The sequence below is a fragment of the Corylus avellana genome, chromosome ca10, assembly GCF_901000735.1.
Source record: "Corylus avellana chromosome ca10, CavTom2PMs-1.0".
In the NCBI taxonomy this organism is placed as follows: domain Eukaryota; kingdom Viridiplantae; phylum Streptophyta; class Magnoliopsida; order Fagales; family Betulaceae; genus Corylus; species Corylus avellana.
In genome coordinates this window covers 20576419-20592812 of record NC_081550.1, presented here as the reverse complement: position 1 = coordinate 20592812, position 16394 = coordinate 20576419, and the positions used below count along the sequence as shown (strand labels likewise).

The 16394-nt window shown below is 38.9% G+C and overlaps 3 protein-coding genes across 3 annotated transcripts; all 3 read right to left on the bottom strand.

Annotated features, from left to right (window-relative positions):
- Window positions 1-5647: 5647 nt before the first annotated feature.
- LOC132163147 (uncharacterized) lies at window positions 5648-7114 on the bottom strand. Its single transcript, XM_059573337.1, has one exon. It carries the CDS (start codon window positions 7112-7114, stop codon window positions 5648-5650), a length of 1467 nt encoding a protein of 488 aa, XP_059429320.1.
- Window positions 7115-8858: 1744 nt separating this feature from the next.
- LOC132163313 (disease resistance protein RPV1-like) lies at window positions 8859-15325 on the bottom strand. The gene is made up of 7 exons (XM_059573556.1): window positions 15282-15325; window positions 14854-15184; window positions 13910-14414; window positions 11451-12543; window positions 10935-11210; window positions 9591-10841; window positions 8859-9489 (listed from the first exon to the last, which is right to left on the bottom strand). The coding sequence occupies exons 2-7, from the start codon at window positions 15161-15163 to the stop codon at window positions 8896-8898; spliced, it is 4029 nt and encodes a 1342-aa protein (XP_059429539.1). The 5' UTR covers window positions 15164-15184; window positions 15282-15325; the 3' UTR covers window positions 8859-8895.
- On the bottom strand, window positions 15273-16366 carry LOC132163145 (probable WRKY transcription factor 9). The gene is made up of 4 exons (XM_059573336.1): window positions 16357-16366; window positions 16155-16250; window positions 15482-15588; window positions 15273-15398 (listed from the first exon to the last, which is right to left on the bottom strand). Exons 1-4 carry the CDS (start codon window positions 16364-16366, stop codon window positions 15273-15275), a joined length of 339 nt encoding a protein of 112 aa, XP_059429319.1.
- Window positions 16367-16394: the final 28 nt, after the last annotated feature.

Here is a 16394-nt window from a genome sequence, read left to right as displayed (position 1 = left end):
TATATATACATTTCACCTAAAAGCTTTTTAGGGTTTCAGAGATTGGGAGCTATAAAGAGCTTTTTTCTTTTGTCCCTCGATTTATTATCGTGGTGTGGTGTAGGGCTGATTTTTTTTGTTATGTTTTTTGGAGCGTAACTTGGCTGAGGTGGCGAATTTTTAGTGGTGGAGGTAGGACTTTGATGAGGCCGATGAAAAACGGTCCATGACGATGGGCCTGATAGTCTTGTGTTATGTGGGCTTAAGCTTATCCAGGTCCAGGGTGGCACGGGTCATAATATTAATTATTAAATAACTATTTTTCATATCAAATATTTTCAAGACTAAAATAGATCGATTTTACGTTTCCTAATGTATCTCAGTATTTTTGGTTTAAAAAAGTGTTTTAATGTGTAGTAAATGTTTTTAGAAGTGTATTCTAATTAATAGAGTGCACATTTGAGAAAAATGTTTTTTATATTGTATATTTGCCTATTTTCAGAAAATTCAAAAAAAAAAAAAAAAAGCTCATCCATGTAGGGTGGCCATACAATCGTTCTTATTTTTTTTTTTTTTTAAAAAAATAAATTTGTTATTAGGCAAATTAAACATTTGTTTTGTCAAAGTAATCCTACGACCATGTAAGAATACATGTTTGATAAATATTTTGTGGTTTGAGTTGTTTGATAATATATTTAAAAAGAGTGAACAATTCATCTTAAAATAAAAAACAATACGTACGTCTAGTGCAATGGTGACCCCACTGATTATTGCAAGGCCTGTTGCTTAAATTTATGCACTACTCACGATTGCATTTTCTGTTTTGGCCCTTGAAAATATCACATCATCACTGCATAAAGAAAAAGGATTATATATGGGGCCTAGCTAGCTAATTTCCTATATATCCATTATTGAATTTCTACACACTACCAAACTTACTATATATATATATATATATATATAAAACTCAATGCATCTTTCTAATCTTTTGTTTGGCTTTTTATTATTGATTGACTCGTGAATTTATGCTACTGCGTTAGTGAAAATGAAAGTATAAAAAATTAAAGTGACGTGTAGTGTTCCGTGTTGGCACTTTAAGGCCCATTTGTTTCCTGAGTAATTTTTTTTTTTTTTTTTTTTTTTAATTCTGATTCACTAATTACGTGTCAGGTCGTGTCAAAACTAGTCAACTCTTACGTTGCATGTTGGGTTTGTTGTGATATTTATGTATTTACAGTTTGCCTATCGTATAGAGGTTTATTTACATTTTTTCATATGATATATATATTTTTTTCTATAAATCTGCATCCTCCAAGAATGGTACAAGAGTTCTCTAATAGCCATGTTTAGTCTCTAAACCTTGTGGTGGCGGTAATTGTTGAACAAAATCATATGATCTCTTTATTTGATTCTTTATAAGTTTTTTCTTTCCATATAAAATCTCTCTCTCTCTCTCTCTCTCTCTTTTTTTTTTTTTTTTTTTTTTTTTTTTTTTTTTTTTTTTTTTTTTTTTTTTTGTTTGAATGGGTATACAAATCTTCATTAATAATACTGAGAATCAAGCAGAATTACATAAAAGAGAAAGTCATTAAAGGGGGAAATCTTCTCTCCAGATTCTGTTTTCTCCAAGAGTCAGAGCAAGTTTGGCAAGTTTATGTGCTTCTTCGTTGGCCTCCCGCGGGATATGATTCACCTTGTATTCCTGGAAACCTCGTAGCAGTAGTTTCATGTCTTCAATAATCAGTCCATAAGGTTGCCACCCTTCCCCTTCAGACTGCAATGCTTGAACAATCTGTTTCGCATCTCCTTCCAGTTCAATTTTCCGTATGTCCATCTGTATGCTAAGTTCAACACCTCTCCTTGCTGCCAGCCCCTCTGCCGTAGCTGGGTCATTGATAAAAGACATAGTTTCACAGAGCATGGCAAGAACTTCACCTTCGTGATCTCTCACAATGACCCCAATCCCTATCCTCCGTCCTTTGCTATCAACAGCAGCATCCCAGTTAACTTTGATGGTCCCCAGAGAAGGTTTCTGCCACTGAGCGGTAGCTGGCCTACTAGAATTAGAGCGGTGCTTAACGACTTGCCTGGCTGCTGTGTGATGAGCTTCCAGCTGGTCCTTTGCTGCACGTAGAGTTGATTGTGGACTCCTAAAGTTACCTTGAAATACCATTGAATTTCTCCGCAACCAGATTTGCCTCGCCACAATTACTGCCAGCTGCAATTCCTCAGCAGTACTTCTTGCAATCAGATTCTCCATGATATCCAAGAAACTCTGTTCTGCACTAGAACTTTTTTGAATTCTCATAGAACAATCCGACCACACATCCTGAGCCGAGGGACAACTCCAAAGTATGTGCCCAATTGTCTCCACCTCAAGATTGCAAATGGGGCAAAGAGGGTCAAGAGTGATGCACTTCTTGTATAATTTTTCCTTAGTAGGCAGAATATCATTGCATGCCTTCCAGAGAAAGACTTGGACTGCTCGTGGGACTTCAATTTTCCAGATGGCCTTCCATAACATTTTGGATCTATCCCCATTAGAGCAGCTCCCTTTGTCCACTCCATATTTTTCTTTCGCAAGGTGATATGCACTTCGAACCGAGTACTCACCATTTCTTGTATATTTCCAGATCCTTCTATCACCCCCTCGACGAGGACACACCGCCAAACTGCTAATAAGCCCAGCTTCCTCTGCCGAAAAGATCTCTCGGATTAAATTCAAATTCCACCAGTTGGCATCCCGATCAATCAGCTCACTCACCTTTGCATCCCTGTCTAGTATACGGATTGGAGACTGAAGAAAGCCACCGCTCGTAGTGGGCACCCACTTGTCCAGCCATATTCTAATGTTGCTGCCGTCCCCCACCCTCCAAGATAGTCCCTCCAATAATAACTTCCTCGCGTTCCAGCAGCTCCTCCACACATAGGATGGCTGTTTTCCCAATGGGGCATTCAGGAAGTTGTCGTTTGGGTAGTATTTTTCTTTAAGAATTTTAGACACAAGACCATCCGGATTCTGTAGGAGTCTCCACCCTTGTTTTGCAAGAAGGGCCATATTGAACCACTCCAAGTCTCGAAAGCCTAGGCCTCCTTTCTCCTTATTTCGCCCAAGTTTTTGCCAACTCATCCATGCAATGTGATTATCCTCATGCTTATGACCCCACCAGAATTTTGACATCAAAGAGTTAATTTCCTTACATAAGGTCTTCGGCAATTGAAACACACTCATTGTGTAAGTGGGGATAGCCTGAACCACGGCCTTTAGGAGCACCTCCTTACCGGCTTGGGATAAGAAATTTTCCTTCCATCCTTGCATTCGCTCCCATATCCGCCCTTTAATGCCCGCAAAGGCCCGCGACCGAGAGGGACCTATTATTGCCGGCAATCCGAGATACTTCTCGAGATTTGTAGTAACCCTCACTCTTGCCGTTGAGGTAATAAATTGCTTCACTGCCCCTGAAGTATTCTTGCTAAAAAACATGGAGGTTTTTTCTCGGTTCAGCTTTTGCCCCGAAGCTCTCTCGTATTTAGCAAGAATTTCCTGCACGTTGCACCATTCTATAAAGTTGGCCCTGCAAAAGAGCAAACTATCATCCGCAAAGAATAAGTGGCTAATTTTGGTACCTCCCTTTGCAATAGGCAAGCCTGTGATTTTGCCCTCCCCGTCAGCCTTATGTAATAGAGTGCTGAGACCCTCCGCACATAAGATAAAGAGGTATGGGGACAATGGGTCCCCTTGCCGAATACCCCGAGAAGGTCTGATATTTCCGTAGGGCACCCCATTAATGAGTATTGAGTATGAGACAGTCCGTACACACGTCATAATTCGATCCACCCACCGTTCATCAAACCCAATCCGCCTCATCAATAGCTCCAAAAAGTCCCATTCCACACGGTCGTACGCTTTGCTCATGTCAAGCTTTAGCGCCATATAGCCTTTCCTACCTTTAAGCCGGGTGTTCATTGTATGGAGAGCCTCAAAAGCAACAATGACGTTATCCGTAATTAATCGTCCCGGTAGGAAAGCACTTTGTTGTGGCGAGATAATGGAATTCAACATTTTCTTCATTCGATTTGCAAGCACTTTCGCGATAAGTTTGTAAAGGACATTACACAGACTTATGGGTCGGTAATCAATGACCCGAGAAGGCGATTGACATTTTGGTATAAGGGCAATATGAGTACTGTTAATATTTGGGTCAAACATGCCATTATTCAAGAAATCAAGGGCAGCAGTACCTACCTCCATACGAACTGTGTCCCAGGAGCGTTGATAAAAACATGCCGAGAAGCCATCCGGACCAGGTGACTTGAGAGGGTGCATTTGAGAGAGAGCGACATCTATTTCCTCCAAAGTGAACTCTGCTAGCAATGCAGCGTTCATTTCTGAGGTTACTCGTGGTTCCAGAGATGACAAGCACTCCTCTGCGCCAATAGTTCCTTCAGACTTGAACAGATTTTGGTAAAATCCCACAAACACTTCTGGAATATCCTCCTTCTTCTTCCATTCTCGCCCCTCCTCATCTCTCACACTGCGGATATGGTTGATTCTTCTTCGATGATCAGCCCATGCATGAAAAAATGGCGTATTCCGATCGCCATATGTGTACCAATTTTGTTTCGCTCGCTGCTTCCAACGTACATCTTCTTGCGTCATAATGAATTCTATTTCAGTTTTGAGCCATGATATTTTCTGTCCAGTGTTCCGGTCCTTCCTGCCGTTGTAAGTTCTCCAACTCCTCTGTTTTCTTCTTCAGCCTTTTGGTCGCATTACCAAATTTCACACTACTCCACCGTTTGAGAACTTTCTGACACGTGACCAGTTTATTCTGCACCATTTGTATACTAGTGCTTGCTGCATGCTCCTTATGCCACGCCTCGTCCACAACTCCACCGAACTCCTCATCGAGCTGCCACTTTGCTTCAAATTTGAAAGTGCTCTGTGTCCCCACTTGCCTTGACTTGTCGTGGTTGAAGGACATAAGCAAGGGCTTGTGGTCCGAAGTTCTTGCAGCCAACACATGGACAGCAACATCTCGGTAAGCAGCACACCACTCCAGATTGGCCACGGCACGGTCAAGGCGTTCCTTGATGAACCCCTCATCATGGCGTCCGTTGGTCCAAGTATACCGAGCACCTGTATATCCCAGATCCTTCAAGTTGCAGGTATCTAAGGCATTCCGAAACCTGGCCATTTGGCTTTCCCTCCTTACTGCAGTTCCTGTCTTCTCCTCTTGCGTAAGAATTTCGTTGAAGTCACCAATGCACATCCATGCTTGTGGATGGTAATGCCTCAGATGCTCAAGTAACTCCCACGACTCGTGCCTCTTAGCTGCAACTGGGTGACCGTAAAAACAGGTAAGTTTCCAAATCCCTTCCTGGCCCGCCTCTGTCACTAATGCATGAATATGTCTGCGAGTATAGTTTTGAACCTCCAAAACATGTTCATCGTGCCATAGTAGAGCCAGGCCTCCGCTCAGCCCAACTGGTTCTACCACAAACATGTGCCTATATCCCAACTTCACTCTAATACCTTCCATCTTACCCTTCCTACATTTTGTTTCCATCAAAAACAAAATGTTGGGCTGCTTCTCCTTCACCATTAGGCGAAGATCTTGAACTGTCCAGGGGTTCCCAAGCCCCTGGCAGTTCCAACTGAGTAGAATCATGGCTCCTGGCGGGGCTGTGGGACAGCCGCCGCCAATGAATCCAACTTCTTATTCTGAGACACAGTTTCTTTCTTGCTTCTTTTCTCCACTCTCTCCGGGACTGAATTTTGTTCATCCGTGGGATCGCTCCTGTCCCTTTTCGTCTTACTAGAGGGCTGGGTTAATGCCCGAGCATTATTTGTGTTTCTGGCCATCCGCTTCCAGGTTTTCAGAGTAGGCCTGAAATTATTGGAGTCATTTTCTCCATCTCCCCCGTTGTGTTCAGCAGCCCCAGACAGTAAAAACTCCATACTAGTGACTTCCTGATCTTCCATATTTCCTCCCCCACCTGCTTCGCCCACTCTTGACCCAGCAATTGTTGAGCCCAAGTGTCCATGGCCCACATGGCCCAAGCATGAGCCCGGTCCAGTAGTTTTCAGTGGACTGTTTGCCGCTGGACGTTCCATTGTATTTATAGCAGATATTTCATGCACTTCAGCTGTCGCGGAATCTTTCCTTGTACCGTTACCAGCTTCCTTTTCTGTGTTTCGTATCCCGCCTCCTCCGCTCCCAGCTGGCGCCTTCGAATTTATTTCTTTGGAAGGGTTTCCGTGAAATCCGGAAGTTGCCATATTGGGAGAACGCTCCCCAGAGTGTCTGCCGCTGTCCGTCTCGTCAGACTCCGATGGAGAATTTCTGGTCGACTGCTCCCTGTACGAATGTCTTCCCCTTGCTCCTCGTCTTCGTGGGTCCAGGGCTCTAAGCTCTACTCCCCATTTGTTGAACTCCTTTGCTGCACTACGACTGGTCGGGGGTGGGATCGGGCATCCTCGCGGACCATGCACTATCCGGCCACATCGGAAACAGAAAATGGGCAGCTTTTCATATTTGAATTCTACCCAAGATGATTTCCCTTCCAGCTTGAGAGCTCTACCTCGGTCAAGAGGCTTTGTAATGTCGATGTTAACCCGCAGTCTTAAGCAACTCCCCCAGCCCATTCCATCACCTGCTACATCAACTTCCTCAAGTTCTCCCAATGATCTCCCTATCTTAGTGCCAATATTCTTATTCATACAGATGAGAGGCATGTCATGGACTTGAATCCAAAATGGAGACTGATTAAACTCCAATTGGGATGGTGGAGTGTTGCCATCAAACTCATTCAAAACTAAGATCTGCCCATCAAACGACCAAGGCCGTCCATCCAATACCCTCCGTTTATCAACGTCGTCATTGAACTCGAACAGCCATGTATTCTCTCTCAATTCTTTGAACTTCACACCTCCTGCAGTGCGCCATACGGTTGAAAGCACTGATCGAAAGGCCTCCTTATTGATGTTCTTTTCCGTCCACACCTTGCCAATCAAGCACTTCCCGCCCGCTTCCTTGTCCGCTGCTATCTCACCCTCCTCCACCTGTATTCCAATCTTCTCTCCCTCTGTGAGGGAGATTCTTCCACACAGGTCCTCCAGTACGTCTGCCATTCCTCCCAAATCCGTCACCTGATCACCGCACCAAACCCTCCTACGCCGTTTTACGACAGGAGACTAATCCCTCGTCTCTAGCAGTTTCTCTCGAGAGGAACCCTAGCGAGGACCATGTCTCCCTTTTTTTAAAATAGAAAACCTAATGGCAAAAAATTATGCGAAGAGAGGGCTTGAATTCAAGAGCACTACTCTAATATTATTATAGATTAACATTAGTCGAAACATTTAAACTAATAAAAAAATAAAAGTTAATTATTTAATAAATATTCTTAAGAGTATTATTATCAAATACGTCGAAAAAGTAGAAAAAATTCCAAGATTTTTTTTTTTTTTTTTTTTTGACGACTAAAAGAATCTTAGGGTTATAGCCCTCACACTAACTTTCTACTTCTTGAATAGTGTTAGAGAGATTCACACTTTGAAGGGTCTTTCAGTAAAATCATAATATAACATGTTAGGATACAACTAAACCATAATCTAAAGCTTGTGAGTTTGAACCCAATTATAAGCTTTGTTATATTAATTACTTACACTCGTTACATCTATTCAATCTTTTAACACTCTATATGTATACTCAACAATCACTTCCTGAAAAAAACAAAAACCAATCACTTCCTCACACGTGCCATGTGAGTTTGTATGCACAAGTTTAAATCTATGATTTTAGGCTCAAGTATACTATATTAATCACTTACATTTGTGATTTTCAATGTAGAACTCAATTATTTTACACTTACATATGTACATGTATACTCAAAAAAATACAGGTATGACTCAACCTTTTCAATGTGAGACTCAAACTTAAACCTATGAGTTTAGGAATTACGGAAACATAAGAGAATTGGCGCAGTATGACTAATTGATCGATGATGCTAGACGAGTGTTGAATAGTGTGCAAAGCTATAAATTGACCCATGTCAGAAGAAAAGTCAATGAAGCAACTCATAGATTAGCTACGGTAAGGCTTACTCATGCATATATATGGATAAATAAGTTCATATGGAAGAAGAGCATCTCATTATATTATTGATATTGTTTGTATTGAGAGTTCTGCTTCTCTCCAACAAATAGAATGCGAGACTAATTTTTTTTTTTTAAAAAAAGTGATATCTCTACTACATTTAACTTTTATATATAATTGATCAAAGGAAAAGAAACAATTAAAAAAAAAATCCCAAACACTTTCTACGTACACAGTTCGGAGTTTCAGAATGAACAAGTTCATCATGTGTTCATCAATTGGATGATAGATTATCGTTCGGATAATGTGACACACCGGAAGGTAAAAATAGTCATGCATTTCAATAATAGTGTCATGTCACATACATGCCTAGAAAAAAAAAAAAAAGTGTCACATAAATGGTAGAAAGATATAATCAATATTTCCTTAGAATATTTTTTGCAAGAACATAATGGTTTTTCCTCCCAATAACAATTCTAATAATGCCTGAGTTGTGTGCGTAGAAAAAAATCTAGGGAAGAAAATAACCTCAATATTCAAGCTTTCAAAAAAGAAAAAAAAAAAAAAAAAGGTTCGAGAAATACAACCTTTATTTGATTTTCTGAATATAAAATTGTGTAAATCAATTATCTTATCTCACAATGCAAGCAAAAGAAGATAGACTTTGATAGACGATGAGAGTAACGTGAAATTATTTATTAATAAATACACCTTCGATTAGCTTAAAAAAAAAAAAAAAAAAAAAAAAAGCAGCATAAAAGGATCTACATCTGGGGGGAATTGTGCTGTGGATTTGCTGATGGGTGAGACCTCATCATCACATCTGTAGAATGGAACTATAATAATCACTTTCATCTACTTCTGTGGCATTTGCCTCATCAAGTGGTATTATACAATTCGTGTCTCCTCCATAAATCCGGAATTCATTGCCGACGAAGAACCTCGTCATTTTGTCTCCACTTGTAACAATTACACTTGGCTCATCAACTAGTAGATGAATTCCACATTTCTTCACTCGTATTTCTTCATTCCGGAAGTGTACGAACAGCTCTATTTCGTCTCCACTTTTCATATAACCTCGCGTAAGATGATCATCTCCCATCGCCTGTACAAATATTTGATCTTCACAGCTACCAAAAAAGCAACCAGCTGGGGACCCTAAATATAAAGGCATTTGGTGAGTTCTAGTTTTATTACGTAATCTCCAGCTGAAGCTACTCACTCCAGATAGGTTTCTGGGTGCTTCCTTTTTTGCCGCAAGAACAACGCAAAGAAGCATCCCGATTTTACCACCCCAAAAGGAGGGTACACGAATGGATATTGAAGAACCGATTGTCCGATGGCAAAACCAATTTGGAATCTCACTTCCGGGGAGGCAAATGGTACCTATATGATCTGTCTTGCACAACATCTATTTCAAAAAAAAAGTGTTTACGTCAAAATTTGTCTTGCACAACATCTATTTCAAAAAAGTGTTTACGTCGTAATTAAAAGAGAGAAGAGAGAGAGAACCTGGAGAACACTCTCCCTAAAAGCAGGTGATAGATTGTTGCACCTTCCCATGTGAAGACATGCTCCAGATCGCAAACTCTTCGAACTTTGAATCTCAACCAGTTTCTGGCAATTATTAAGGGACAAAGATCCTAAACTCTTGTTCGTCAAAGTTAAGATTCTTTCCAATGATGTGCAGTCATTTGCTCTCAAAATTCCAAAAACCTGTACAATAAAGGGGACTGAGATTGATTGAAGAGTACTACACTCGTTCAAATTCAATTGCAATAATTCAGGAAGGTAGTTGATGCAATCAGGTAGGTTACGAAAATTGTTTCTCGATAAATCCAATATTTCGAGTGAAGATAAAACTCCAAATTCAACAGGAAACTCATCTTCAGACAAATTACGCCCACTGAGATCTAGTTGTCTCAGGTTTGTCAAAGACCATAATTCATAAGGGGAAGGAAACAAACTTATGTGCTTGGAGCCTTTAGGTGATATCCGTGATGAGGATGGTACTTCACATCCAAGTAACGGCATAATTATAGGATTCCTTTTAGGACCCAAGGAGGATGGTCGTTGCTCAATATTAGTTCTGCCTGCCAACAAAAATTTTAAAGCCTTCATATTCCCCAATTGTTCCGGTAACTTATCAAGTTCTAAGCAGTCAGACAACACAAGAGTTTCAAGAAGCTCTAAGTTAGAAATGCTACTTGGAAGATTTCTAAGCTTCTTGCACCTGCCCAAATTTAGTTCCTTTAGTATTTTTAGAAGTCCAATGGAGTTGTGAACCTCAACCAAGCTTGTACAACCTTCAAGTATCAGTTTCTTTAAGCAAGAAGTTTCTAAGAACTTTGGTGATTCAATGAGGCATTCACTTCCACGTAATGATAAAGTTTCAAGATTCTTCAGAAGGCTAAAGGAGGATGGTAGTTGCTTAATAGCAGTGTTCTCCACATGCAGCACCGTTAAAGCCATCATATTCCCCAAGTAATCCGGTAACTTTTTAAGATTAAGGCACTCAGACAATACAAGAGTTGTAAGAGATTCTAAGTTATAAATGCTGCTTGGAAGATTCCTAAGGTTCTTGCATTTTTGTAAATTCAGCAAAACAAGTCTTTTGAGATATCCAATAGACTCATGAACCTTAACCAAGCTTGTGCAACCCTCAAGTATTAGTATCTCCAATTGTGGGACTTGTGAGAAGTCTGGTGATTCGGTGAGACATTTGGAATTGCTGAGATTAAGGACCTTCAACTTGTTGAATATCTGTGAAACAAAATAAAGAAAAAACAATTTCTTGTTAGTTAAATATTTAACATTAATAGTGGGAAAAAAAAAGCACTGTAAAATTTATTATACTTTCTTCTTCTTCCAAACTTGTTTGACGTTACTGTGCTGCATGTCAAGAATAACAAGGTTCTCTAGATGAAAATTCTGCGGTAAAAATTTCAGAGGGCACTTATGCCAATGAAGCCATTTTAGCTCTTTAGAGAGATGTTCATAAGACCCTGTGAGATGCACAGAATCGATTTGGAGCAATCTCAAATTCTTCATATTTGTAAATGCTTCAGTTTTCAAATTGACATCTTCAAGTAAGAGGAGATTTAAAATGAGACCCTCGACTGTTTCTGATCCCTGACAAAATAGATAGTTGAATTAGCAACACACATCCTCATCTTGTGTAAAGCTAGAATAACTTTGAGTTAGAGTATATATTCTCACCATAATTTAAAAGAGACTACTATATATAGTGATTTGAACATGATTAGAAAAGGTTAAAATGTGAGCATACGGCCATTTTAATGTTGCAAATTGCATAGTGGAAAAAAAGGCACTATATATATATATATATATATATATATATACACCACTTACCGTATGGTTTCGTAATACATTTAAAACATCCTCATGTAACCACAATCTGCTGCGCTTTTTTGGATGTTTCGGCGATTCTTTACGAACAATTTCCCTTCCCATATCTCGAATCATATTATGCATCATCAACTTATTTTGGGAATCAACTATCACAAGTGACCTCTGAATGAGAATAGGGATACCAATCCCTGGAAATAAATTACAACCATCAAGTATTTTGAAAGCATATTCTTTGTCCATACCGACAAAGAAACATGCAATATCAAGGAAAATGTCATTTGTAGGACTCTTCAATGAATCAAAACTTATTCTAAGTATTTTTTGAATCTTCTCATCAGGAGTTATTTGTAGTCTTTCCAATTCACTTTTCCATTCAGCAACACTTCTATCTTTAAGAAAAGAACCCCAAACCACAAGAGCTAAAGGGATACCTCCGGCATAAGTCATTGCTTCATACGAAAGCTCCAAGTATTCTTCTTTAGGATTAGTCATTTTGAAGGCATGCCAACTGAATAGTCGAAGAGACTCCCAATGATTCAATTCTCTGACCTTATATTTTTTATCTACTCTCAATGGACTTAACACATGTTCATCTCTAGTGGTTACAATGATTCTGCTTCCCGGACCAAGCCATTCCTTTTCGACTAACCAATGTAGTTTTTCAAAGTCATCCACATCATCAACAATAACAAAAACTTTTTTTCCACAAATTCTTTCCTTAATTATACTAATTCCTCTATCAACATTATCAATCTTCAAATTTGTTTTCAAGATATCATTAAGAAGTTGCTCTTGTAAATGAAGTAAGCCATCAGACTTTTCTGAGCTTTCTTTAAAGTTTGAAAGAAAACTACTTTCTTCAAATCCAACACATATTTCATTATAAACAGCTTTTGCTAGGGTTGTTTTACCGATACCTCCCATTCCGTAAATGCCCACAATGCAAACATCACTTGATGCCAGACTTAATAAATCTTTAATATCATGAACACGAGACTCTATTCCTATTGGGTGTTTGGCGACATCCAACCGAACAGGGTTTACTTTACACATAACTTCTTCAACAATCTCTTTGATGAATTTTGATTCATACCTGAGAACAATAAAATAAGTACAAGGATAAAATAAATAAAATTGTGACTCATCAACACCATAAAGATGTTATCATCTCAATCATTTAAGATAAAATACGTCATGAAAAACAATTAGGTTTTATAAAATTTTGTGATAATTATCATTTAAATATATTTCAATGTAATTTCTTCTCTTGATGATAGCACGTCAGAAATTTCTGATGTGATAAAATGTTGGTACGTCACTAAAAAAATAGTGGGACATTCAACTTTTTCCCTTTTCTTTCCCTCTTTTATTATTTATTCTTTCCATATCTTCTTTTATTATTTACTCTTTCCATATCTTCTTTTCTTTCCATATCTTCTTTCCCTCTCTCAATCTCCCTCTTCTCTCTCAATCTCCCTCTTCTTCCCTCTGCACGGCCTCTTCTTTCCAGATCTTCTTTCCCTCTCTCTCAATCTCACGGCAGCAGAAGAAAAACAGAAGAAGAAGAAGAAAAAGAAAAGGAGAAGAGAAGAAGAATAGAAGTAGAAGAAAAAAAAAAAAAGGAGAAGAGAAGAAGAAGAAGAGAAGATAAGAAGATTTTTTGGGTATTTGAAGATTTTTTGGGTTTGACGTTTGGGTTTTTGATTTTTCAAGTTGATTTTTTGAAGATTTTTTGGGTTTGGGTTTTTTAAAATGGAGAAAAGAAGAGAGAGAGAGTGAGAAAATGGAGAAAAGAAGAGAGGGAGAGCTAGCTGGAGAAACGAAAACGGAGAAAAGAAGAGAGAGACTGAAAAAATGGAGAAAAGAAGAGAGGGAGAGCTAGCTGGAGAAACGAAAATGGAGAAAAGAAGAGAGAGAGAGTGAGAAAATGGAGAAACGAAGAGAGGGAGAGAGCTGGAGAAACAACGAAATTGGTGAAAAGTATTAAAAAAAAAAAATTTAATTGAAAAAAAATTTAAATTAATAAATTTTTTAATTGAAAAAAATTTCAGAAAAAATTTTTAAAAAGAAAAATTATTTTTAATAATTTTTCAAAATTTCCTGACGTGTTAAAATATAACACATCAATAAATTTACTGACGTGTCAAAATTGACACGTCAGTAAATTTTGACGTGTCCAACAGTAACACTTCAGTAAAAAAAATTTACTGACTCCTATGTTTTTGACCTTCGACACACGTTAAAAACGCTACATCAACAAAGTTTTCTGACGTGTTAGACACCATGACACGTCAGAAAACTCTGGTTAGGAAAAAATGATTTTTTGTAGTGAATGTTACTATTTATTTATTTATTTAATTCTTTTTCTTAATCAATTATTGTCTAAAATTTACAAGAAAATAAAAGTACCAAGAAAAAAAAAAAGGTATGAAAAAGTACGAGAGTCAATAGCATAATACCCATTTGCAATGCATTTGAGATCCCAGCCGGAACAATTCGCAGTATCAGTAAGAGCTTTCTTCCACCTCTGCACCCTCTCCATATCAGTTTGAAATCGCTCTTCATGCCTAGCAAAGGCTTCCGCAAAAGTTCCAGTCTGGTTTCGAACATCTGAAGAGTTCACGTGGTAAAATATGGGTAAAAGAGTGTGACCTTTGGTATTCTTATAGTTTACAATCTCCACAAGCTCATCGAGGCACCACCTAGAGGAAGCATAACCTTTGGAGAAAATTACAATGAAAATTTTTGATCCATGAATAGCACTAAGTAGTTCCGTAGAGATGGTCTTTCCTCTTGGAAGCTCCTCATCATCTCGAAAGGTGTGAATTCCGAGTCGCACTAAAGCAGAGTAAAGGTGATCGGTGAAGTTCTTGCGGGTATCTTCACCTCTAAAACTCAAAAAGACATCGTAATTGCAATGAGGTCTGGAAAAGGAGGTACTTGTTGTGGTTGAGTTTGATTGTACTGCAAAATGAGACAAATCAGGTGAGAAACAGGAGGGGTAGAACCTTTATAATTTGTGCTATCAATATTTTTGTTCTTTCTAAATTTAAAAATGAGAAAGATTATCTAAACCTAATTCAAAATGCAAATTCTTTTTATGGATCCTTCACTCTGTTTCTTTTTCAACCTTAGTGGAAATGAAAGATTTCCATCAGTCTCTCAAATGGGTCTCTCTGTTTTTCTCTCTCTCTCTCCTTGAGAATTTGAGGATGAAGAAGACTCCTGTATATATTTGGCTTTCACTAGAGTTCTCTGCTAAATTTTGTGGAGCAATCTAAATCACACCAGTATGCCAAATAAATTACTCAAATCAAATGGCAACACGTGCTAATCCAGCTAGCCATAACACACAAATACATATGCATATCTATTTGATGTGTGAGTGCGGCGAATACAGTACCGTCTTTCTTTGAGTCTTCGCTGGCAAGAATCATGGGAGGCTGGTTTTGGTCTTGGTCTCGCACTGGTGATTTGGGCATTGGGAATTGACTTGTAAGGTCAACAACAATTCCTTGGGAAGGGTCGTCAGGGTCAATCATATCGTAAGGAAGGGGTGCTTGGGTGAAACTGGGGGTTCCTTCTGAAAGAGGATTACTTAAATCCAATAACCTAAGGAAATCTGCTAAGGCCGCGGAAGCCATGGCAGTAATTGAACCGACAGGAAGTGGATGGTTATGTGTGCCGTAATAGGTTTTTATAAGTATAGACATGTCCTCTGAGCATCTCCACACCTAATTGCAAAAGAATAAAGAAAATTTAATACAAGGAATGAATGAATGAAAACCTCCTATAAAAATATTCAAATTCAGTTTTGGCATATTATTGTACCAGTTTCCAAACTGGGCAATCTGGATCCACGGTGCAACCATAGATGTATAGTCCACAAGGATATTCTATAGTAGGAGATGTCACCCCGCATATTCCCCATTGGCACCCATCGTTCATCTATAGCAAAACTTTTGATTAAATTAGAATCATGTGATTGTTTGATCTCATAAAACAAGTTTATATATGAGAATTAAACTCACAGAGGCTACTTCACATTTGGCTATAACCGTAACCCTTGCTTCCCTATTGGCTTGGGAGGCAACATCGTCATCGTCTTCTTCTCCTGGTGTGGCCTCAGTTTCTTCTTCTGTATCATGCACATGTACTCATCTTCGATCAGTCTTTTTCAACTTAAAAATATATATATTTAAAAAAATGGCTTTAACTTCCACTATATATGGCCGAGAACCAAGACATGGTGGAAATGGGAGCGGAAATGAAAGTTTTCTAGCAGTCACTCAAAATGAGTCTCTCTGTTTCTCTCTCCCTGAGAGTGAGAATTTGGGGATGAAGAAGACTCCAATATATGATATATATCACTGGAGTTGTCTCCTAAATTTTGTGGGAGCATCTACATCTTTCACTGGAAAAGTCAACAGCTGCTAGCTTAGGGTGATGAGTAATTGCGCAATCACACCAATATGCCATATAAATTACTCAATCAAATTGCCATTATACCCGCTCACATAATTTCTTTTTAGAAAAAAATTAAACGCAAGAGAAAATATTTGAGCAACGAATCTTATGGAGCACAAGTCAATTTAATTGTAAAAGTTACCTTTCCCGGGCTAATGGAGCCTTCACAAACAAATAAATACAAATGCATAGATCTAACCATTTATATTTGATCTGTGAGTGCTGTGAAAACAGTACCGTCTTCGTTTTGGTCTTCGACGCCGACAACCTGGGAGGCCACGATTTGGTCTTCGATGCCGACAACCTGGGAGGCCTCGTTTTGGTCTTCGGATTCTGGCCAGTGGCGGACCCACGTATGGGCCAGTGGTGGCCACGGCCCCCCCAAGAGAAATTACAAAAAAAAAATTTCAGCACTAGTTTTGGCTGTTGAGCTGCTGACTCTCATCCATCCAGCCACATATTAACATACGGCCCCCA

Coding starts and splice junctions, on each gene's coding strand:
- LOC132163147 (XM_059573337.1), bottom strand. CDS start 7,114: ATGGCAGACGTACTGGAGGACCTGTGTGGAAGAATCTCCCTCACAGAG.
- LOC132163313 (XM_059573556.1), bottom strand. CDS start 15,163: ATGTCTATACTTATAAAAACCTATTACGGCACACATAACCATCCACTT. Junction 14,415..14,853: donor CGAAGACTCAAAGAAAGACG/GTACTGTATTCG, acceptor CTCATTTTGCAG/TACAATCAAACTCAACCACA. Junction 12,544..13,909: donor CTCAAATGCATTGCAAATGG/GTATTATGCTAT, acceptor TATTGTTCTCAG/GTATGAATCAAAATTCATCA.
- LOC132163145 (XM_059573336.1), bottom strand. Junction 15,589..16,154: donor CGAAGACCAAAACGAAGACG/GTACTGTTTTCA, acceptor TGCATGATACAG/AAGAAGAAACTGAGGCCACA. Junction 15,399..15,481: donor CCAAATGTGAAGTAGCCTCT/GTGAGTTTAATT, acceptor GTTTTGCTATAG/ATGAACGATGGGTGCCAATG.